This window comes from Leishmania infantum, chromosome 33 (assembly GCF_000002875.2).
Source record: "Leishmania infantum JPCM5 genome chromosome 33".
Taxonomy (NCBI): Eukaryota; Euglenozoa; class Kinetoplastea; order Trypanosomatida; family Trypanosomatidae; genus Leishmania; species Leishmania infantum.
The window spans coordinates 182262-204675 of NC_009417.2; the positions used below are offsets into that span (position 1 = coordinate 182262).

The following is a 22414-nucleotide window of genomic DNA, read 5'->3' on the forward strand; positions in this document are numbered from 1 at the left end:
TTAGAGTAACTGGCAAGACAGCACAGACGCACGACATGATGGGCGCGAAAAGGACAGAAGGGGCAGTGAAGGAAGCATGCGAGCACCGGTGGCTCGGGTGAGTGCGTGGGTGCGTGCCGACACACAGGCAAGACGTTGTCTTGCGCAAACGTATCGGCTACTGATAACTCGGAAGACTCTAACGTGGTCCATGGCTTCCGCCTCTCTTCCCTTGCCTTCATGCACACACCATCAGCTGGAACGCGTCCTTGACCAAGCATGACGATAACCGACACTCATCACATTGTTTTCTTTCGTTGTCGCTTCCTCCACTCCAGTGCACGAAAAGCGTCTGTTTTCCTTCCCAGCGGGTGCCCGCCCTCTGCCGTCCAGCACGAGCTCCAGCGCCACCCCACCCCGGCATGTCGCAGGCCCCATCCCGCCCTGCGAAGCAGCGGTGCGCGCACGCGGTACAGCAATGCGTCGGCCCAGTCATCTCAGCACCGCCTCCGCCTCAAGCCCCGACCACCACTACCGCCGCCGCATCGCGCAGGTCGCCTCACAGCCGCTCCCACATCATGCCGGTCGCCACGTGATGCAGCCCCCTCGGAGGGGCCTCGGGCTCCCCACACCAGCGGGCAGTGCGAGGGTCGGGTGGTGGGGTGCGTTCCAGCGACGCGGACACTCTGCCCATCATGTGGATGGCACACGTGTGCCCACGGTCGCAGGTCGCTCAGACGCAACGCCGTCCAGGACCTGCTATCCGACACCAGCAGCGACACATCGCTCTCACCTCGCCCCAGGTCGTAGGCGCCTCACCCTGTCACCACCAGAGGTGGCTCCGCATTTGGCAGGGATAGAGAGCGGCGGGCGGCTTCGCCTCCACCCAGAGAGAGTCGGCGTGTGTACTGGGCCCTGAGCTGCCACGCACCGAGAGGCGTGCCCACACACACACACACACGCACACGCACCGTCTTCATGAGGGAGTGCGAAAGAGTAAGAAGGGAATCGGTGAATCACTCACATCCAAAAGAGGAAAGAGAAACAAAAGGATGGGAGGCGCAGCAGAGGGCAAGTAGTATGGCGCGCCACCATGACGAACATCACGACGGTGCAGCAGCAGAGCAGGCAGTTCCGGCTTCTCCAGCAGAGGACGCCTGCACTTTGCGCACCATCTTGTACGCGCCCGACGCAGCGCGCGCCGACACCGACGTCGGCGACGGAGAAAACTGCACTGTGCCGTTTGCATTCGGCGAACCGTCATCAACTTCCCCTGCGATTCGGTCTGTAAGTGGCGAGGAAGAGAGGCCAGCTGCGCCTGCTGCCGCCGCGTTGCTGTGATGTGCGGCAAAGTCTTCGAACGCGGAGGTGGCCCGCGAGACGTCTTTGACGGCGCTCACCTCAGGTATCCAGTGCCGTGTGGTGCGCTCGATCAAATCCACGAGCGTTGTCTTACTGCTCTTGCAGGTGCGGCACGCCCCAAGCAGCTCGACGTGCATGTCGCCCAAGACGGGGTCAAAACCGACGAAGCGGAGGTCACCGCCATCGTCCTGCAGCTGCGGTCGGATCGTGGTGGAGACAAGCTCCTTGATCATCAGCACCACCTCCGAATCGCCCTCCTCCGGGACTGTGTCGGCGTGGGGATGGGGGGCGCTGGGATCGACGTGCGGGTTGCCGCTGCAGATGTGATCCGTGAGCAGGGCGCTTACGTGCAACTTGAGCTCTGACCAGTCTGTCTCGGCGATCAGTGACTGCAGGGCAGCCTCGTCGATTTGTTCGTCCTGCGAAGATGGCGAAACTGTGAACCCGCCGACGTCAAAGGGCGCATCCGCCGGCGACAACGGCGGTGCGGTAGAAGCTGCATTGCAACTACGGGGTTCGGCTGCTGTCTCGCCGTCCTTTTTTAAAGCGTCGGCGACGCGCTGCTGCAGCGCCTGCGAGCGCGCCGCAGCAGCTTCCTCGTCGGTCTCGTGGTTCTGCTGCACTCTGTTTAACTTCATGGCAAAGTAGCGGGCCGCAGCCGCCGCATTCGCCTCCTCCACGCGCTTCACCGTCACAAAGGACGTACCCACGGTGACTTCCTCCACCATCGGCAGCGCCTCAAGCAGCGTGTGGGCAAGTGGAGAAATGTAGCTGTTTGTGCTGTTGAACACCATCGTGTGGGCGTTGGGCGGCAGAAACTGCATCTCATCGACATAAAACTTGTAACACGCGTCGTTGGGGGTTGGCTGGAAGCGGACAAAGACGGCCCGCTGAGGGACGCGGCAGCAGGAGACGAAAGACGGACGCGAGGTGCTCTGCCGCGACGCAAGGCCTCGCCGCCAAGTCGTCGGCGCTACAGGAAGCAAGCCGATGAGAAAGACGTCGAGGCCACCGAGTTTCCCGCAAGCAACCGCTGCTCTGATGGGCTCCCCTGCAGCCCGCCGCAGAGAGAGCGCGCGCGTTCGCATTTCAGTTTCGATAATGAACGGACCGTGTTGTTTTTTTGTTTCGCCTTCATTGGCTGCTGCTGCAGCGGATGATTCTGCGACGCTTTTGGTCGCAATGCGCCCGCAGGTATATATACATATACATATATATGTATATGTATATATGTATATATGTATGTATGTGTGTGTATGTGTGTATATCTATGTGTGTCCACAGCAAGAAAAGCGGCCGAAGAAGGAGTGAAGCAGGCAGAGCAACTCGTCGATGGCAGCGGTGAAAACGATTCCGCTAGTCACAAGATCGGCGGCGTGCGAGAGATGAACCATCCACGAGCCCACAGCGCACACGGACGCGCCTTGACCCTGCAGGATGATGTGGCGCAGTCAACGTCGCTAAGTAGCAGCCGTACAGCGCCTCTAGGTGATCGCCCTCCACCCTCTATCGATTAGAACACCGGCTACGCGCTAGGTGGAAGGGTGTTTGACTCTTGAACCAAATCCTTGTGCAAGCCGCCGAGTTGCCCGGTGGGTCGTTCTTGGGCCGCACTGTCTCCTCTCCCACGCCGGAGAGACGTGTGTGTGTGTGTGTGTGTGAGCCGTATTTACGACCTGCCATAAAAGAACTCAGAAGGGCGCGAGGGAGGGAGACGGCCACCGTCGCGAATGAGTTTGAGCTCCCCTCTGCGCATCTTCGACTCTCGCTCTCTCCATCGCGGGTGTTCTTGGTCACACTCAGACCCTACTGCTTCAACGGTGCTGGCGCGGAGGCGCACCAAAGAAGTGGAGGGTGATAGCAGAAGATCGGAAAAAGACATCCGTTCTTTCCCCCGGTCTAGCCCGCCCCCCCCCACCGCCCCCTGTCCACCACTTTAAAAGCAGAGGCCGCTTTTCGCCACGAGCGGCCTCTGCTCCTTCCCTTCCCCTCGCCTCAGCCACACCACCACCAACAGCCTCACGCCACCCTAATCGTTGCAACTCTGCGCCCACCCGCTTCCCTTCAATTCGCGGTGCTCTACTCGGCAAATTGCAGTCGTTGCGCCTGCGCCTCCTCGGTCGCCTCCGCCACCAGGCGCGGCATCAACGTGTCCAGCTCGGTGTTGAGGGCCGTCTGCACCTCCAGCGCGTGCCGCAACTTCACAGCCCAGCCGTCCAGCACCGCCTGATATGCGTCTCGCGAGGCCTTCTCCTGCGACTGCTGTGTGGCCCTCAGCGCCGCGTGCTGCGCTCGGTACACTTCGTAGTCCGTCTTCTCTGTCGCTCGTCCGCTGCTGATCTCCAGCGCCTCCTTCCTCACAAGCAGTTCGGACTTCTTGCTAGCGATGGTGAACTCGCGGCGAAGCTCCGTCTGAGCCTCGGTGGAGAGGAGATGACGTGGGAGCGCGGTGCCCATCACCTCGCTGTCCTCCTCCTCGTCGCCGTCGTCCGCATCTGCGCCGCCGTGCGGGTGTCCTGCCATGGGGCCGTGATGGCCGCTCTGCGCGTGGTCTACCGGTGGCGTAGCGAGAAGCTCGTACCCAAACTTCTTTGCAACCTTGTTGTAGAGCGCCACACACCCAGCGCACGCCGTCTCCTCGAGCATGTACGTGCCGTCGTCGGCCACGGCACTCTGCACGGTCTCCTCTTCGGCAGCGCGCTGACGGCGTGACAGGTGCGCCGTGACGCAGTGGCACGCAACCGTGGAGCGGGTGCCGCAGCGTGTACACATGACGGAGACCGGCGTGCGACAGAGTCCCGTCGGCTCCCCGCAGCGACGTTCCTGGAAATGATGGAAAAAGGCGTACTGCACCACCTGGTTGCTGTCCGTGCCGCTCACCACTCGCTGGCCGCACGTCAACTCTGTCAGACCGGTGTAGGCGCACGGCGCACACGACGCACTACAGACACGATGACACGTGTGGCCACACGGCAGCAATGCGCCACAGGGGTATGGGCAAGACGCGTGGGTAACCTCGTTCGTCGTCGTACGGCCGTTCTCTTCAAGGTGCGCAGTGCCGATGCGGTGCTGCGCATGACACGGTTTCAGGCAAGCATGCGAAGAGTTGGGGCACGCGTTGTACACCTGCAGGCAGAGCGAGAGGCACTCAGTAGGGCCATGCACCTGAACCGTCACGAGCTCCTCGTCGGCGTCCGCATCCTCCTCTTCTCCTTCCGGCGCCGGCGCTGCGGCAGCTTTGGCGTCGTCGTGCTCCCGCACAACGGCGATACGGCGACACTTGAAGTGGTCTGGGCACACCATCGCCAGCACGCTGGCCCCCACCTCAGAGGGCAGCCAGTACCCCCGATGATCCTTCGGTGCCAGTAGGCGCCGCTGACGCTGCACGAGAGACTCGGCCTTGGCGAACAGTGGGATGCAGGCGAACAGCTCGCGGCTGCCGATAAGAAACACGCCATGGCGCACTCGTCGCAGCAGTCGCCACAGCCACCACTGCAGGCGTGTCACAAAGAGCGACGCGGATCCGTCAGAAGACTCTGCCCAAAGTTGCTGCCACTGCTCATGCCGCACGTCTGGCCGATGGCTTCCGCCGTCGGCGACGGTGCCAGAGGTGCCGCCGCGACTCTTATGCAGCGCAGCAATCACTACCTCGAGCAGGCCGGAGAGGCACACAATGCCCACCTCCGCCTCACACTCCGCCTCTTCAAGGCTAGTGTAAGACATGGTCGTGGTCACCGCTGGCGGCGCTGTCGTCCACGCGGACGCCGGAGAGACGGCCTCGTTGCCGGCATCCTCCAGTGACTCCTTCCACACCCGCACCGACTGCCGGAAATGGGGAGATAACGCGAGCGCGGACCTCGACAGTGCCGCCGAGATCGTCTCCGCCTCGCCCGCGGTGCTCGTGTAGATGCCAAAAGATGTTTGCGCCGGTGGCGTCGTCTTCGACGATGCGCCGTCGCAACGCGCAGGGTGGTAGCTGGAGAGATACTCCATGAGAAACACCGCTGCAGCTGCGTCGGCAGCAACGCAATTATCCAGCGAAGCACCATGGCTCCACACCTCCACCGCGCTGTGAGAGGCCAGTCCGAGAAATGCCGGGGGCGGTGAGGCGGTGTCGGTGACTCCCTGGAGCCGCCCCGACACTTCGCCGTCTTCTCCGGCTTGCTGGGCGTCATCGCCTTCACTGTTCGCCGGCTCCTCTGTGACCTTGGCTAGAGCCCGGGCATCCTCGATAGTGTAGCGCAGCAGCGCCTGCACCTCCGCACGGCGGCATCGCAGCGAGTCACGTAGAACTGTGGTGGTGAGGTCGCCAGTGCGCTTCAGCTCCGTGTGCAGTGACCGCAGCAACGCCAGCACAATGCGCTCATGCGATCGGCGACGCTCTTGAAAGGCTGGCACCTCAGAGGTGAGCGAGTAGACGAAGCTGGACACAGGGGTAAGCATTGCGAAAATGCTGTCCTGCACCGCGTCGATGTCGTCGATGCACATGTGCGATGGCTGCCAGCACCAAAGGTACGGCAGCAGCAGCCCCTGCGTCAGCTCCGTCGGGGTGCTGGTCAGGACAGTGTGTCGAGTGCTCTGCGAAGTGGCTGCTACGCCCCAGACCAGATCCAGAAAGGACTGGAAGAGCGACTTGACAGATTCGTGAACGGCAGCGTGGATGTGCTGCGCTAGCTCACTCTGCTTCTCAAGGTACACGATGTGCCACCCCTCCAGCTGCTCCTTAGATAACGAGGAGAGGCGCGTGGTAGGCGGCATCGTAACCGGTGCGTACCGCCCCTCTGGTGCGGCGTTCAGCGACTCCCACGTCGTTGAAGAGGCTCCGCCATGAGCAGCGGAGGCAACGAGGTAGAGGGACGTGGCCACGTCGCAATCCGGCCAGAAGTCCCTCACGATGAACTCCGCCCAGTTTTGCGCAGGCGCAGAAGACTTACTCGCGCGGGCCACCAAATCCGCCGCGTCACGCGCAGACAGCGTCAACGAGAGCAGCGGCGCAGCCACCGACACTGCGGCACGGCATCCGCCGCTCCACAAGCCGGTAGCCTCAAGGCGGCGCAACTCCGTGTTGAGCTGCGTTGTTAGTGGGGCGTTGAGAGACCGCGTGTGCGACTCCTTAACCAGAGCTGCGAGAGAGGCAATATCGCTTAATTGCCACGCTACCTGCGTGTTGCGTGCGCCGCTCCGCCTCCCCCTCTCCTGCTCCTCGTCCATGAGGTCTTTGCTGGAACTGAAGAGAAACTGGGCAACCGAGGCCGGCACGGTGGACGTGGCGACGGCGGGACGCAGCAGCAGCGGTGTGGAACAGTACAGGAACCCCTCGTTGAGCTGCTGGTACAGTCGACGAGCCTCTGCCACGATGAGGCTCGCCTCATCCAACAAGCTGCCCCCGGCGCGTCCGCCGGCATAGGTGGAGAAGAGCTCCTCCACAGTGGCGCAACGCAGCGCAGCGACGATCTGCTTAACCGACGCCATCGCGTGCTTGATGCCGCCCTGCACGCTGCGCTGCTGCTCCTGGCGCGCGGCTGCGTGCAGCTTGCCGCGCACCAGCGCTGAGGCGTAGAGAACAGCGGTTTTGCCACTCCCCGTACACCCATCGACCACCCTCACCGAGACAGGCACCCCGCTGCTCCCTTGCGCCGCGGCGCCGGTGCAGTTTCTGGAGAGGCCGGTGCCGGCGGTGAGGGAGTGGAGAGCTTCAACCTGTGCTGAGGAGAAGCCGACCGCCTCGTTTACCGAGGCCAGAAGGGTCTGCAGTGAGGTGAGCGTCGCATCTCCCAGCCGCTTTCCGCTCGCGCCAGACGACGTCGAAGACACGGCGGCATCTATCCCGTTGCCGGAGCCAGACAGCAGGGCAGCGACTGGAGCTGTGAGAGATGACGCGTAGCGCTGCATCGGGACAGCACCATCTGTGAAGTGCTCGGTCCACAGACCCGACACCGCGTCCGCGCCAAACGGCTGGCCTGAGCTGCGGCTGCCGCCGCGACTGTTCGCAGTATTGATGCGGCCCTTGCTGTTCACGCCCGCCTCCGCCTGCCGTACACTGAGGGACAAGGCGTGAAGGCGACGGAGGCAGTCAAGGTACGTCAGGGCTGGCGTGCCGGTTGGAAGGAGCCGCTCCGGCGGCGCAGCGGCGGGTGCAGAGAGCAAGGCCGCGCGCCGACGTCGAGAGCCGCGTCGCTGATGCCCCGCCGCCTCAGCCCCTAACACGATCCACGCCTGCGCCTGCCCATCCTCTGCAGCCGCGGCGCTCGTAAGGACGAAGTCTGTGAGCATGTCCGCATCACGCAGCACGTGTGCCGTCACTCGAGAAGAGGCGGTGGAGGCGCTGCTGCCCTTTTCCCCAGCCGAGCGGTCACTTGTCACGTGCGTGAGCACCAATGGAAATATAGCCCACTGGCCATTGAGCTGTACCAAGGCATAGGCGAAGAGGGAGGAATCCGTGTCGGACACTCGGGCCGACTGCAGCGCTGACACGAGCGCCTTTATCTCTTCTTGGTGCCGCCGATCGCGAGAGCCTTGCACACACAAGTGAACCGGCAGACCAAAGGCTGCGTAGTGCTGCACCTCTGCCAGCGAATACTCCGCCAGCCCGCCAGACCGCGGGCCCACAGCCTCCACGCCGCTCACACGCACAGCTATGACGCCCTCGACACGACCTCTGCCCAGCTCCTCCGAGCCGTCAGACAGCTTGGTCACGCGTCGCACCGCGCGAGCGGTGCTGCTGTATAGTTCAGCGTAGGCTGCCAGCGCAGTGCCGCGGATAAACTGCTGGACCTCGCGGCTGAGGTACGGATTGTAGGTGCGCCGCAGAGCCGTCAACTGCTCCACCACCGCACGATCTTGCAAGTGCCACCCGTCTTGGATGCGTTGTAGGGTGGGCGGAACAAGAAGCTCTGCAAGAGTGTCTGTCACGTCGTCGCTGGCGCCGCTGCGGTTAGCGTCCAAGCGGTCGTGCGAGCGTCGCACATCGTCCTCGAGCTGCAGCCAGCGCAGCACCTCCTTCAAGATGCCGGTGGCAGCCACCGCTTCGAGCACCTCGGAGATCGCCTCCTCCGACCCACTCACATCCATCGCCGCTTCTTTGCTGCGCCCGCTGTGGGACTGCTGCAACCACACATGAGAGAGGCGGGCGAGGACCAGCTCCACACCGTTGCAGGCTTGCCGAGCGCTGCGTCGCACCTCGGCTGTGGCGAGAGAGGCGTCCATCGAAACAGCAGCGCTACTGCTCGCGTACTGTAGCCCCAGAAGTAGGCAGGAGTGCAGTGTGTTCGTCATCAGCTGCCTGGTAGACGCGACGGAATCCGCGGCAATCAGCTGCATCGCCACCTGCGAAGCCCCGTCCACATACAGCGGAGACGCGAGAAAGAGATATACCAACCGGTGGCACAGCCGCGGCAGGCGCATAGCCGACTCCACGTGCAGGAACACGGCGAGTAGGGCGCGCAACGCAAAGCTGACGGTGCGCCGCAGTCGGTCGAGCGTCTTCGCATCGGCGCCGCGCATGGCGTCCGGTTTAATGCTTAGCAGCATCGGGAGCTGCAGCGTGCGCCGCCAGCCCTCGCGGCCAGCGTTGGCTCCAGCGCCCGGTGACGAAGATGCTGCCGCTGCTTCGAGGAATGTCAGCTGCGCGAGACCCGGTGGCTGCTCCAGTAGCGTCGCCAGCCAGCGTACCACGACCGCTATGCTCCCCTCCACCGCCTCACGCCAGAGATCGACATCTGAGGCCGTGAAAAGAGATGTGTTGTATGTTATGAATTCCTGGTGCGTCGCCCAAGCCGCACCCGACGCCGCTCCGCTATCACTGGCAGTGGCGGACGCCTTGGCGGCGTTCTCCGAGGGTCGCCTCGGCTGGCAGCGAAGGAGCAACAGATCGGCGGGATGTGCGACGGCAGCGTCTCCTGTCGCTGCCGGCTGCATAGCGGATTCCCCGCCAGCGCCGGCGACGTCCATAAGCAACGACGAGGAGCTGGCTGCGTCGCTCTCCGCTGTTGAAGGTTGCGGAGCGGCGAGTACCAGCGTGCGGCCATCGTTCGCCACCAGCTCCACGGTGAGCAAGCGCAGCAGGGACCCTTCCTCACTGCAGTGGAGAAGCTGCTGATACACCAGCTCCTTTGTGAAGCCACCCAGACAGACAGAAATGTCATCTTCCATCAGCGTCGCAACGTCCACCGCTGTCACCGAGGCGCTCGCGTGAGACAAGGTCTGAGTTGTTGACGTGGGAGTGGCGGTGGTGGCACCGAGAAGCCGCGACACGAGTGCCGCCCGTTCCGCCTCCAGTGATCCACTTCGACGGGAGGTGATGCCGAAGATGACCTCGAAATACAACGCGTAGGGAGACGACGACGAGCTTCGGACGGCAGAGGTAACGTCGGAAGCATCATGCGCTCCCGCGCGTTCCGAGGCCGCGTCCGCCTCCTCACGGAAACGCTTCATCGGCAAGCGGGAGGGAAGAAGGGTAGAGACTGCACACGGTTACCGTCCCACCCCAGGGACCGCTCTGCTGAGTTGCAGAAAGAAAGGCGAGGGGAGACGATGGAGATGGCAAAGCCGCACGAACGGAGACACGCGCACCTCGACGTCGTGCCACTGATGCCGAACTGCGTGAGACAAGCCGCTGGGCGCGCTCTATGACGGCAGGTACCTCCGTGCGTGTCACCGTGAATGGGCGGGGATATGCCTACCTACGTGCGTGGGTTGGGGGCAGTGGATAGTGCAAAGGAAAAGCGAAAAAGAGTGAGGCACAGCTGCACGACAAGCTCGATCAAGTACAAAAGCGTGCACCAAAACAAGAAGGCCGTGTGTGTGTGTGTGTGTGCTCTGCCTCAAGCCGGACGTCGTTAGTACGATTTAACTGATAGCCCCGATGCACAGGCACAGACGCACACACGGGCAGAGCCGGAGACACGGCAGAGGGAGTTGAAAGGGCACACGCCCAAGTTAGGACGAGCTGAGTATGCGCGAGCACATGGTGCACGTATGTGCGTGTGTGCCATCAGAAGAGAAGAGACGCAGAGAGAGAACACGAGGAGAGGAAGAGACAGAGGTGCACGGACACAAAGAGATGCACAGATGTGGAGAAATCCCAGCGCAAGCCATCAAAATCAATGCCGCGTAGGCCGCCTCCTGCTGCGGAAATCTTCGGAGCTGTGAACCGTCGCAACCGCCGGCGTAGAGCGGCAGCGGCGCTGATGCGTGGCGTCTGGCATCTAAAAGTAAAGCACACAGGGTACCTAAGCTTCTGCTTGTATGTGAACTTTTCCATGTGGTGACGCCGGTGCAGTGGCGGGAGGGGGGAGGGTAGTTGACTGAGTCCAGTGCAGGCGGCGTTGGACATTCCCCACGGTGTCGCACCAGCCGCCTCGTGCGTTCGTATTTTGGGAGAAGGTGAAGACATGATGAGAGCGAGCGAGAGCCCCGCTCCAGTCGTGCAGCGCACGTAAATTTGTAAGCCGATGCAACGAGCGGCCGCCCACAGAAGGAAGAGGATGGACCACACGCGTCGGTGTGTCGGTGCAGTTGTCGCCCGGTACGTGAGGTTTTCCCTTTTTCTCGATGCGCCCATTCCACACCCGCAGCAGGTCCGCAAACATACGCATGCGCAGCCGCCGCTCACCCGCACCAGCGGCAGCACGGCTACATCCTCGACGTCTAGGACACACCGTCCTGTCATCGAATCGGGGCCGCGCGCCTAACGCGCACCTCTCGCCCTCCTTCGCCCAGGCATGCAACATAGCGGAAAACAAAAGTGTGTGTGACGAATGGCGCCAGTTAGCGGGCGTGTGTGGGACGACATGAGCGCCGACGAGGTAAAGAGGGAAATGAATTTTTCGTTTTCCTTCCCAGCGGGTGCCCGCCCTCTGCCGTCCAACACGAGCTCCAGCGCCACCCCACCCCGGCATGTCGCAGGCCCCATCCCGCCCTGCGAAGCAGCGGTGCGCGCACGCGGTACAGCAATGCGTCGGCCCAGTCATCTCAGCACCGCCTCCGCCTCAAGCCCCGACCACCACTACCGCCGCCGCATCGCGCAGGTCGCCTCACAGCCGCTCCCACATCATGCCGGTCGCCACGTGATGCAGCCCCCTCGGAGGGGCCTCGGGCTCCCCACACCAGCGGGCAGTGCGAGGGTCGGGTGGTGGGGTGCGTTCCAGCGACGCGGACACTCTGCCCATCATGTGGATGGCACACGTGTGCCCACGGTCGCAGGTCGCTCAGACGCAACGCCGTCCAGGACCTGCTATCCGACACCAGCAGCGACACATCGCTCTCACCTCGCCCCAGGTCGTAGGCGCCTCACCCTGTCACCACCAGAGGTGGCTCCGCATTTGGCAGGGATAGAGAGCGGCGGGCGGCTTCGCCTCCACCCAGAGAGAGTCGGCGTGTGTACTGGGCCCTGAGCTGCCACGCACCGAGAGGCGTGCCCACACACACACACACGCACACGCACCGTCTTCATGAGGGAGTGCGAAAGAAGGGGAGTCAACATAAGGCAGCTGCTGGAAAACGACCGACGGCGCGCAGACGTGGCACATCTTTTTGTTCGTGCAGTAAGGAGTGCATGTGTCTCGGTGAGGAGGCGGCAGAGAAGGGAGGTTTGTGGCGCACGACATTCCTCACCCTTTCACACAAAGCACTTGCCGCAATATCGTGACGACCTCGACGAGGTCGTCCTGAGCAGCCATGACAGCATCGATGTTCTTGTAAGCGGCAGGTGTCTCGTCCAACACGCTGCTGTCCTTGCGGCACTCGATGCCCAGTGTAGCAGCCTCATGATCTGACACAGTGAATCGCCGGCGCGCCTCGCCGCGGCTGTAGCGGCGCCCGGCACCGTGCGAGCAGGAGCAGTAGCTTGCGGCGCTTCCCTTGCCTCGCACGATGTAGCTGCAGGCCCCCATGGACCCCGGAATCACGGCGAGCTCACCCATACGCGCAGAAGTAGCACCCTTGCGAGTAAGCCACACATCTTGCTCGCGGAACGTCCCCTGGCGTGGATTGCTGGCCGCATGGCCCTCATGTCCTTGCTCTCGAATGGGAATACGAATGCGCTCGACGTAGTTGTGGTGGCAGTTTACGGCTGCTTGCACTGTTGTGAAGGGAGTTGCGATGCACCCTCGCATGGCTACCAGAACGGCGTCAAGCATCAACTGTCGATTCCACCACGCGTACCTCTGCGCCCACTCCACCGCAAAAATGTAGTCGCTGAAGTTCGCCGTGCCTTCGTCGAGGTAGGCAAGGTCGGCATCAGGGAGGTGAAGCATGCGGGCCTCCATGTCCTTCTTGGCCAGCTCAATGAACAAGGAGCCAATGCGGTTGCCCACACCGCGCGACCCGGAGTGTAGCATCACCCATACGTGCCTCCGCGGCTGCTGGTCATCGAGGCACAGCTCAATAAAGTGGTTTCCTGTGCCGAGTGTGCCGAGATGGTTGAGGTTGTTCGTGTTCGCCACTTGTGCGTGCCGGCGGCACAGCTCTTCAAAGTCGTCAGCGAGGTGCTTCTTCCACACCTCCTGCACGTTCGTCGGCACACTGTTGCGCCAGCTGCCGGCGTCTGCGCCGCTATAACCGCCGTGGGTGCGACCGTGTGGCACGCCCAGCTCAATCGCCAGTCGCAGGTCTTCCAATGAGTTCGGAAGATCCTCTGCAGTGAGGGAGGTCTGCACCGCAATCATGCCGCACCCAATGTCAACACCGACACACGCTGGTATAATCGCGCGCACCGTCGGCAAGACCAACCCGACGGTGCACCCGATGCCAGCGTGCACGTCCGGCATGACAGCCACAGGTGCTGGAATGATGTGCGGGCTCATGCGAGAGATGCGGTGTAGCTGTTCGTTCGCGGTCCGCTCCACCTCCACACCTCTGCGCCAAACGCGAACTTCGACCGCACTGGAAGGGTCGCTGATGACCTCGTACTTCGAAGGGACTTCGAGTGCGTCGCGAGCGGCTAATGGTACATCTGCATGATGGCGCCGTCCTTCATTCATGCGGCAAGCAAAGAAAGACAGCCGGTGGAGAAGACGTGCGCCTTCTCCCTCGGCAATGAGCCGTCGATGCAGGAAGAGCGACAGCATTCCCATCATCGCATGCCCGTCACCTGTGTATATATGGAGGAACGCACCTCTGTAAATGAGGGCGCAGTGTCTGCAATATGAGTGAGCGAGAGCATGCAACCGGATGTCTTAGCGGCAGAGATCAGAAGAGCGAGATGGGGAAGGAGAGGAGAGATCTCCAACAAAACGTATCACACGCAAGCCACATCCACACACAGACGCACACGCACAAACGCCGTCTCTGGAAAGTGGCACAGATGCAGATACAAGGTACGGCAGAGGGCATATGGAGCGTAATGGCAAGGGCAACAAAGTAAATATGGGCGCAGCCACGTCAGTGTGCAATGAGGCAGCCGCATCCCCGCCGCTCTCCACCCGTCGTGCCCGTCACGCGGTGCGAGTGCGCTCTGCTCCTCTGTGTGTTCTCGGAGGAAAAGAGAAAAGACTTCATGCGAAGCGTGTTCGTTGGGCTCTCGCGCACTGCGTCTCTCCAACCCGCATCCGGCGAGGGCGTCACGGGCTGCAGTGAAGAAAAAGAGTCCTCCGGTTGTCCTTGCGCTTGTCTGCAGGGGAGTGCGCGTCGCCAGTCTCTCCAGCCCATACAAAATAGAACAGGTGAAGTTCGGCGTCCGACTCATCCCTCCATGGTTTACGTTCCGCCTTCATAATATATATCTATATATATATATATATATGTAAAGCAGCTGCGGTAGCGTGGTGGTTTCTCACATAGAGTTTGCCCGCCCTCTGCCGTCCAGCACGAGCTCCAGCGCCACCCCACCCCGGCATGTCGCAGGCCCCATCCCGCCCTGCGAAGCAGCGGTGCGCGCACGCGGTACAGCAATGCGTCGGCCCAGTCATCTCAGCACCGCCTCCGCCTCAAGCCCCGACCACCACCACCGCCGCCGCATCGCGCAGGTCGCCTCACAGCCGCTCCCACATCATGCCGGCCGCCACGTGATGCAGCCCCCTCGGAGGGGCCTCGGGCTCCCCACACCAGCGGGCAGTGCGAGGGTCGGGTGGTGGGGTGCGTTCCAGCGACGCGGACACTCTGCCCATCATGTGGATGGCACACGTGTGCCCACGGTCGCAGGTCGCTCAGACGCAACGCCGTCCAGGACCTGCTATCCGACACCAGCAGCGACACATCGCTCTCACCTCGCCCCAGGTCGTAGGCGCCTCACCCTGTCACCACCAGAGGTGGCTCCGCATTTGGCAGGGATAGAGAGCGGCGGGCGGTTTCGCCTCCACCCAGAGAGAGTCGGCGTGTGTACTGGGCCCTGAGCTGCCACGCACCGAGAGGCGTGCCCACACACACACACCGTCATCGGGGGGCAGTGGTGCTAGCAGCGGAAAACGGTAGCCGTTGACGAGTTGTGCTGAAAGGATCGCAGGGCGGAAGAGAAAAGAAGCGCCCAGACCGCTGCCCCACCATTGCCACCACCAACAGCTGCAGCAAGCATGTAGCCCGTTGGTGGCTCTCCCTGGGACTGCAGCGGGTAAGAGCGAAGACCTTGAGATGCGGGAAGAATACTAACGCGTGATGTACAAGAACAGTCGCCAGTGCACCTCTCCATACTCATGGACAGCGGCTGGGCGCTCCATTTTGCTACACTTTGAAGAAGGGTTGGGGATGCCCACGCGCCGTCTCGCTCGCTCTATGCGGATGCTGCTGGGCACCTCGTGTCGCAGTACCAAGATGAAGAACGGGTTGAGAGTCTCGGCAAGACTTAAAAGACCATGAACCCACAGCCGCAGCGAGGGGGTGCCCAGAGATGTGTTGCGGAAAGGAGAAAGAAAACGCGCACGCGTGCGCACCGTCTTCGCTCCCTTCCCTCATCGCTCATCACTTCACCCGCATACGTGCATGGAAAGCGAAACACGCTCGCCGGGTAGCCCCCTTACACCTCCCCCGTTGCGATCTCTTGCGCCCTTAAGCAGGAATGCGCGCCTTCGACGGAGCAAGCGCATCGACGCTCTCCAAAGCACCGGATGCGGTGGTTATGGGTTCGCCCTCCGCCGCTCGACCACGTGGGCGTTGGAGTGGCAGTCCAGCGTTCTGGAGGTGATCCTCGAGCATCGCCTGGCGGCGGATGCGAAACGCTTTCCGCGTGCAATCTTTGCACCCAGGATTGCCCCCGAGAAGGTGGTGGTTGGGACAACACCGGGCGCACAGCTGACGACCGCACCAGTCGCAGTTGGTACTCCAGCAGAACCACCCGAAGTACTCGCCGCAGTCCTCGCAAAGCTCGCGGTTGTGAGGGCGGCTTTCCTCCGGGGCTGCCGTGTACTTGATGGGCGGAATGGCTGCCTTGACATCATCTGGCACCTCATCATGCGTGCGCAGCAGATCAAACGATTGGCCCATGCTGAGAGGCAACACACGCCAGCACCTTCATCCACTCAACAGGGCAAAGGGCAAACAAATTCAAACGTCGCAGACACGCGGGTGTGCAATGGCCAGCAGTGACACGTGGCCGACAAAACAAGGCTATCAGTGTGTCTGACCGATGCGTGTGTCGCAGCTAGCAAGGGGGTGCTGGTTGCTGCCCACAATGGAGTTGATACGATCCGCAAGAAAAAGACACAAAGGAAGGCGGGTGAATGCAGCGCCGACAAGTGGAGCGGAGCACAGAGCAAAGAAGGGGGGGTGTAGGGTGAAGAAGCCAAAGAGATGCGCAGATCCACTAAGGCAACAAGGAATGGGTACACATCCCTCATTTCTCCTCTTTTGCAACAGATGGGAAAAAGCACGCGCACGCTTACTTACCTCTTCGATCCGTGAGAGAGGAAAGAAGGTCGGTGCCTCTCGCGACAGAAGAAAGGGAGAGAGAGAACAAAGTTTCCCGCTTCACCTCACACACATACGCAAATAAACAGAAACGTCATCTGCGCTGCGGCGTGGAATCCGCTTAGGAGGTTGCAGTGAACGTGTTGTGCCAACATCACCGATCATCTAAGGTGAAGGTGTGGGTGCGTTGCTCTTCTTTTGCGTTGAAAGGCTTCGTTTTCCGTTCACACACGTGATTATGTTTTCATCGTCTTCTCTTCATCTCTGTGGTTGAGCAGCAGACACGTCCGCGTCCTGCCACTGCTTTTCGCGTCTCTACAGCCTCCTTAATGCACACAAAAACAACACAACTCGCTCTCGTGTGCCGACTTCGCCCACGCCGCTCTCCTTCAGCTATCCCCTCAGACACGCACATACATACTTGCGTGGCTGTCGCGCTCTTCTATCAGCCAAAAAATGCTCTCTTCACTGCGCGCCAGTGCACTGACGCCCACGCCCCCTACGCTTCGTCGGCCCTTGGCGCTCTGAAGAGCAACAAAGGCTGAGAAGTGCGGTGTCGAGCGAGTGGCAGCTTAGAAAGTAACGCAGCGAAGCCAATGAGTGCGGGACCTGCCGAGAGTGACATCGATCGCCAAGTGTTTTGCGCACCACTGGCACGACGAGGAAGCTGAAGCAAAGCTGCGCCACGTGAAAACGCGCACACACACAGTAGCAAGAGAAACCTTTGCGGTTTTCCCTTTTTCTCGATGCGCCCATTCCACACCCGCAGCAGGTCCGCAAACATACGCATGCGCAGCCGCCGCTCACCCGCACCAGCGGCAGCACGGCTACATCCTCGACGTCTAGGACACACCGTCCTGTCATCGAATCGGGGCCGCGCGCCTAACGCGCACCTCTCGCCCTTCCTCGCCCCTTCTCGACAAGCGTGCTGCGCGATTGCCTCCATAAGCACCCTGGCGGGACTGCATGCCCTGATCCGGGCGAGCCGCACTCAGCGTCCTGCTCCAGGGCGGAGGCGGTGGCGTCCGTCGTGCGGTCAACAGGGGGTGGTCGGGGCGCATGCCGGATGAGCTCAGGGAGGAAGTCCGCCAGCCGCGGGTCAGGGCCCTCAAAGACCCCGCACTCTGCCAGCGTGTCCCATGTTTCACCCTCCCAGTCGCCTCACGCCGCGGCATCCCGTAGTGCCGTGAGGCGGCCCATCACATTGCAGCCCCGATGACGCCATGGTGTAGTCCCGGGGGGGGGGGGGTGCTCTCGACACGTTTCCGGCGCCTGCGCCGCACCAGCTCACCCCGTCGGACATAGGAGATGCCGCATATTCAATGATGGCACTGGTGTATGATGAGAAGCGAGAAATAGAAGCGGCAAACGGCCACGATGCATGCAGCGCGCAAACGACGGCACCCAGACTGCAACGCGGGAGAAAGCACGCAACCAAGCAAGCTGAGTCCGCACAGCAGGAAGTTACGCAAAGGAAGAAAATATCGAGAGGGACAAAAAGGGCCAAACGCAGCGGCGCACGCACGCCTCAGTGCGCGCGTTCCGTCTCTACTCGCGCCTTCTTGCCGTTTCCCTTTTTCGGTGCCGATCCGGTCTCTTCGCTCTCATCGCCGCCACTTTCGTTGGAGCAGTCGTCTCCGCCCATCTCGTTGTTGCCCCGACGCCGCGTGCGGGGGTCCACGACCTCGTAGCGCCATGAAGCACACAAGTCGAGCGCCTCCAGCTCAGACAGCCTATCAGCCCCTGTTGCAGTCTGTACTCCCTCCTCGACGGCGGCAGGCCCGCACATGACGGCCTTGATGCGCTCCTCCAGGTACGGCATCCGCACAGGCAGCTCCTGCACCTCGGCCGGGATGTTGGCGTTGAAGCTACACGTCTTAGTCGGCACCCCGTTCTCGGGCGGCGCCACGATGCACAGGTGCACAAAGGACACGTGGCCGTTGCGCTTCAGCACAAACGCGGTGGCCTCGTTGCAGTTCACCGTGGCTACCGGCCTGGCGTCCAGTGACGTGCGGCTCGCAGACACCATTGCCGGATGCATAGAGTAGGCGCCCACGTTGTCGTAGATGGGCACAAAGAAGACATCACTGCATTGCTCATACGCGACGAGGACGCCGCGAGGGCAGTCGCGCAGGTGAAGCGGGTGGCCAAAGCGATCCATGACGCTTGTGAGCACCGTCAACCCCACGACGGGGCCGAAGTTTTCCGGTTGGCCACCCGGGGCGCGAGGACGGAAGGTGCAGATGAGGTGAAACGTCTCGTTGTTGCTCTCTATCGGGACGTTGTTCTTGGCAGCCCAAAAGTGCACGTCACCGGCGTGCGTGCCGGTCACGTAGTACGAGTAGGGGGCGTTGAGCGACTTGTTGTGCTTGTTGACGCGGGCTGCGTTTTGGTGGTATGAGGAGTCGTACACCGCCTCATCCTCCACGTAGCTGATCTCTGCCACGCACGTGACGGCTGATTGCACAGAGTTGCGCGTCCACAAAAATTGCTCCACCACGTATGTTTCAGGGAACCGACTGACACGCGCATGGCGATCCTTGTCACAAGTGAACAGGCGGCGGCATGCCACACCGCTGCGCTCCTCGGAGGCCGCCACCGGTTCGATTCGCGGAACGGGCGCAGTGAGGCAAAGGGTGGAGATAGTGCTGAAGTGCTGCAGCAGAAACGTAGCCGGCTTCGTTGCGTCGCCGTCCACCTCGATCGTGTGCGACGGCGACCAGCTCAAGCGAATGCGGTAAACCTCGCCAAACTTGTCGGCAAATACAATCGTGCCCTCCGGGCAGGTGGCCAGCGAGGTGATGCGCTTCGTGTGCGGCCCGTACTGGTACGACGGCTTCCAGTACTCTGCCTTGGCTAGTTGCTGCTTCAAGGTCGCTGGCTGCGCGTTCGACTTGGACTTCCTGCGCGCCTCGTCGTCCAAGATGTCTGCGGTGTCCATACCGCCCTCGTCATCGTCATCGTCCGACGAGTTCTGAAGCGCATTAGGATTGTTCTGTTTCCACGACGACACGTTGTACACGTTAATAAACTTGTTGTCCCCAGCGCTCACAACACACAGAGGGCCATCAGGGATGTGCAAGAATGCCACAGCACGCACGATCTGGCCGTCATCGACCAGGACGGAGTTGTGTGGCGACGGGGTCGCCTCATCGTCAAGGGGATATCGGCCGATGATGAGCTTCGACCCGAACCCCATCACGACAGCTTTGTGTGGCAACGCGGCCACACTGAGCGAAGGTGCGTCGCTCAAGTTGCGCGGCATTGTACTGGCCAAAGCGCCTCGGTCCTTTCGTTGCCTCGCGAGAGACTGTCTCGACTTTGTGTGTGTGTGGGGGGGGGGGGGGGGCTGATGCATGTGCGAGGCAAAGAGAGAGAGACTGAAAGGACCCCTGAAGAGGGGAAGAGAGCAGCATCGGCACCTGTTGACGCCTTGCACTTTGCTTCCCCCTTTTGCCAACGCCTGTGCGGCGGGTCTTTTCGTGAGTTCTTTTAACGGTCCCGCTGCGACTGTGCAAAGGCCAGGTGCGCTGACAGAGAAGAGCAGTCGAAGTGCAGCAGGGGCATGCGTGCACGGACTGATTTTCCGGCTCATGACACGCGCAGGTGGAAGGAGCAGAGACGGCGGAGCGCATGGAAAGAGCAACGGAAACTTATCTCTTTTCTACTACAAGGTGCAGGACAGTGTAAGATACGCAGTGCCACCACACACTATCGAAGCCTCCTCGGCGTTACAACCTGGCTGGTCCTCTTCAGGGTAACCGCCCCCACTCTTCCTTGCCCTCTCATGTCATAGCGTCGCCCTGTGCTTTCCTGCTTTGTATCGCTTTCTGAGTGCTCCCTGCTTAGTGCGTCTCTCCCTCTCTCAAGCATATCAAGTCAGGCAGCTGCTGCACGGCACGCCACAAGCGCTGAACGGTCGTTCAGAGTATCCAAGCGGCACGGAGCTTTCAAACGTTTGCCGACAAGGACAACCTAGACACCTCGATGGAAGGAGGAGGAGGAGGGGGTGACACTGCCCTTCGTGGATCCCTTTCTGCCTTTTCGAGTAAGCAACAGAGTGTCTGGCAGGGCTGCACAAGCTCAGCTTTTCTTCTTACCGTTGATGAACTGCGCAAGCTCAAGCACCAGTTGGTCGTCCATGCGCTCATCTTCGACCTTGCGGAACTGTTGCTGCAGCTTCGCCGCCTCGTGCTCATGCAACTGCCGCTGGATGCGATCCACATACATGCGAGATGCCACGGAGCGGGAGCCGGACATGACATAGCCCAGTTTCTCTGCAGCTGCGATCTCCTCCGCAGTTTGCCCGACCTCGCCACGACGTGGCGCTCGCTTGAACTGGCTGAGAAACTCTGCTCGAGTCATCTGTGATGGGTGCTTAGCAGCAGCCGCATCGGCGCCGCCGGCGACGCCTGCCACGGCGTCGACGTTGTGCCCACCACTCTTACCGGCATCCAATGGCGCTTGCGGCCCCATGCGGCCTGGAAGCTGAATCGTAAAACTATCGTCGTCATCACTGCTGTGGTTGTCACTGCGGATGTGGCGGCCACGCGATAGCTGCGGGTTGTTCGCCAGAGGAGGATCATCAAATTGAATCCGTTTCCTTCCCATGCCAGGCTGGCTCCCCGGCTCGTCCAGCGGGGCCCGCCTCGCAGCCACAGTCGCGACTACCGCGGGAGCGTGCTCGACGAGATCGCGATGCTGGGCCCTGGCTTTGGCCACAAGCTTTGCGAGGGCGCTAGTGGGCGCCGAAGGGATGCGTGAAGTCGCGTCAGTCCCTTCACCGCGGCTGACCTTCCGCGGCGGCTCACCGGACACCCCAGCGGGATCTCTAACGGCTGGAGAAAGCGAAGCCGATGTGAGGCCGGCACTGCTTGCCGACGTCTGGGCATCGTTCACTGTGGGCGGAGCAGAGTCGTCAGCACCTTCCCGTGCGTTGTCGGCAGTTGAGGCTGATCGGTAGGGGTACCCGGTGGCGTGGAGAACAGCAGAGACGTACTCACGAATTTCATCAGCGCGCTGCAGCGAGGCTTCCTCGGTTTGACTGCAGGTCGAAGCGCTCTCCCCGCTGCCCTCCTCTGTCAGCGACGCAGCGTCATTGCGGGGTCGTCGTCGACGCTTCTCACGGCGGCGGCGCAGCTGAATAAAATTGGACTGCCAGAGCCAAAACCCCTGCACGCTATACGCGTTCTCTTCGAGGCTGCGACATATTATCTGTTCCATCGCATCCCCAGACGGAAAATCCGCAGGTGAGGCAGATGCGACGGCCAGAGCCCAAACGCTGCTGCTCATGGCGTGCCGTCAGGAGAAAGAGAGAAGGGCCCTTTCAAAGCAGCGCAAAAGCCTGCAGAGCAGTGGTCACCACACACACACACACGTCCACTAAGGCGTAGCTGGTGCGCACACACGCACAGAGAACGAGAGAGAGAGACGCAAAGAGCGGGGAGCGAACAAAATAAAGACGGCACCTCGGAGGGACGAGGCGCAAACGCAAGAAAACGGCAAGGGCAGCGGCGCACACAAGTAGGCGTGTACGCGTGCGAGCGTGTAGAAAGGGAGGCGTTGAAAAGGAGGGGGGGCGGAAGAGAGGCGGAGATGCAGAGGGTGAGGCGGAGAGGGGCACGCAGTCGCCTACAGTTAAAGAATGACAGGTTGCAAGAAGAACAGGCCTTCTCGCCACGGTACGCGTGGGGTGCAGCGTACTGGTGATCGCGCAGTCTAGCTGCGCACACCAGCAGCAACTCCTCCACCCCACACATGCACCGTCAACGCCCCAGATGAAGAGCCGAAGAAAGGATGACGAAAGCAGCGCATAAAATCCACGCTTAGATGACGGTAGACGAGCATTGTCCTAACCGATATTTTCTTTATGCAAAAACGCATCCGCCGGATGCACAGCGCAAGTGGAGCACGTAATACACGCTAATGCAGCAGACGGTGGCACGCTACCGGGCGTTACCACACACCGCAAGGCGGTGCAACCGCATCGGCCGCAGCAGCCCCCAGCGTCGGCCACGAAGGCCGCGAAGTCAGCAAGGGAGCAACGAGAGGCAGAAGCGAAGATCTCGAGGGGGAGTGTGGCGACTAGCTCCATCAAAACAAGAGCGGAGCCACTACTAAAGGGCAAAGGAAGAAAAGGGCGGGGGGCGCGGTAAGGCAGGAAGGAGGAAGAAAGCAGGCAGAACGCACTCGCACGAGCATGCACACCCCTGCGTATGCGCCCGAGAGATGAAGA

General features: G+C 61.6%; 6 protein-coding genes across 6 annotated transcripts; all 6 read right to left on the reverse strand.

Annotated features, from left to right (window-relative positions):
* Window positions 1–1082: 1082 nt before the first annotated feature.
* LINJ_33_0560 (conserved hypothetical protein) lies at window positions 1083–2429 on the reverse strand (the record flags this gene model as incomplete). The annotated part of the gene is made up of 1 exon (XM_001468099.1): window positions 1083–2429. The coding sequence occupies one exon, from the start codon at window positions 2427–2429 to the stop codon at window positions 1083–1085; it is 1347 nt and encodes a 448-aa protein (XP_001468136.1).
* A 991-nt stretch (window positions 2430–3420) lies between these two features.
* LINJ_33_0570 (conserved hypothetical protein) lies at window positions 3421–9774 on the reverse strand (the record flags this gene model as incomplete). Its single annotated transcript, XM_001468100.2, has 1 exon — window positions 3421–9774. One exon carries the CDS (start codon window positions 9772–9774, stop codon window positions 3421–3423), a length of 6354 nt encoding a protein of 2117 aa, XP_001468137.2.
* Window positions 9775–11951: 2177 nt separating this feature from the next.
* On the reverse strand, window positions 11952–13007 carry LINJ_33_0580 (conserved hypothetical protein; the record flags this gene model as incomplete). The annotated part of the gene is made up of 1 exon (XM_001468101.1): window positions 11952–13007. The coding sequence occupies one exon, from the start codon at window positions 13005–13007 to the stop codon at window positions 11952–11954; it is 1056 nt and encodes a 351-aa protein (XP_001468138.1).
* A 2314-nt stretch (window positions 13008–15321) lies between these two features.
* On the reverse strand, window positions 15322–15756 carry LINJ_33_0590 (conserved hypothetical protein; the record flags this gene model as incomplete). Its single annotated transcript, XM_001468102.1, has 1 exon — window positions 15322–15756. One exon carries the CDS (start codon window positions 15754–15756, stop codon window positions 15322–15324), a length of 435 nt encoding a protein of 144 aa, XP_001468139.1.
* Window positions 15757–17707: 1951 nt separating this feature from the next.
* On the reverse strand, window positions 17708–19444 carry LINJ_33_0600 (conserved hypothetical protein; the record flags this gene model as incomplete). The annotated part of the gene is made up of 1 exon (XM_001468103.2): window positions 17708–19444. One exon carries the CDS (start codon window positions 19442–19444, stop codon window positions 17708–17710), a length of 1737 nt encoding a protein of 578 aa, XP_001468140.1.
* An 818-nt stretch (window positions 19445–20262) lies between these two features.
* On the reverse strand, window positions 20263–21402 carry LINJ_33_0610 (conserved hypothetical protein; the record flags this gene model as incomplete). The annotated part of the gene is made up of 1 exon (XM_001468104.1): window positions 20263–21402. The coding sequence occupies one exon, from the start codon at window positions 21400–21402 to the stop codon at window positions 20263–20265; it is 1140 nt and encodes a 379-aa protein (XP_001468141.1).
* Window positions 21403–22414: the final 1012 nt, after the last annotated feature.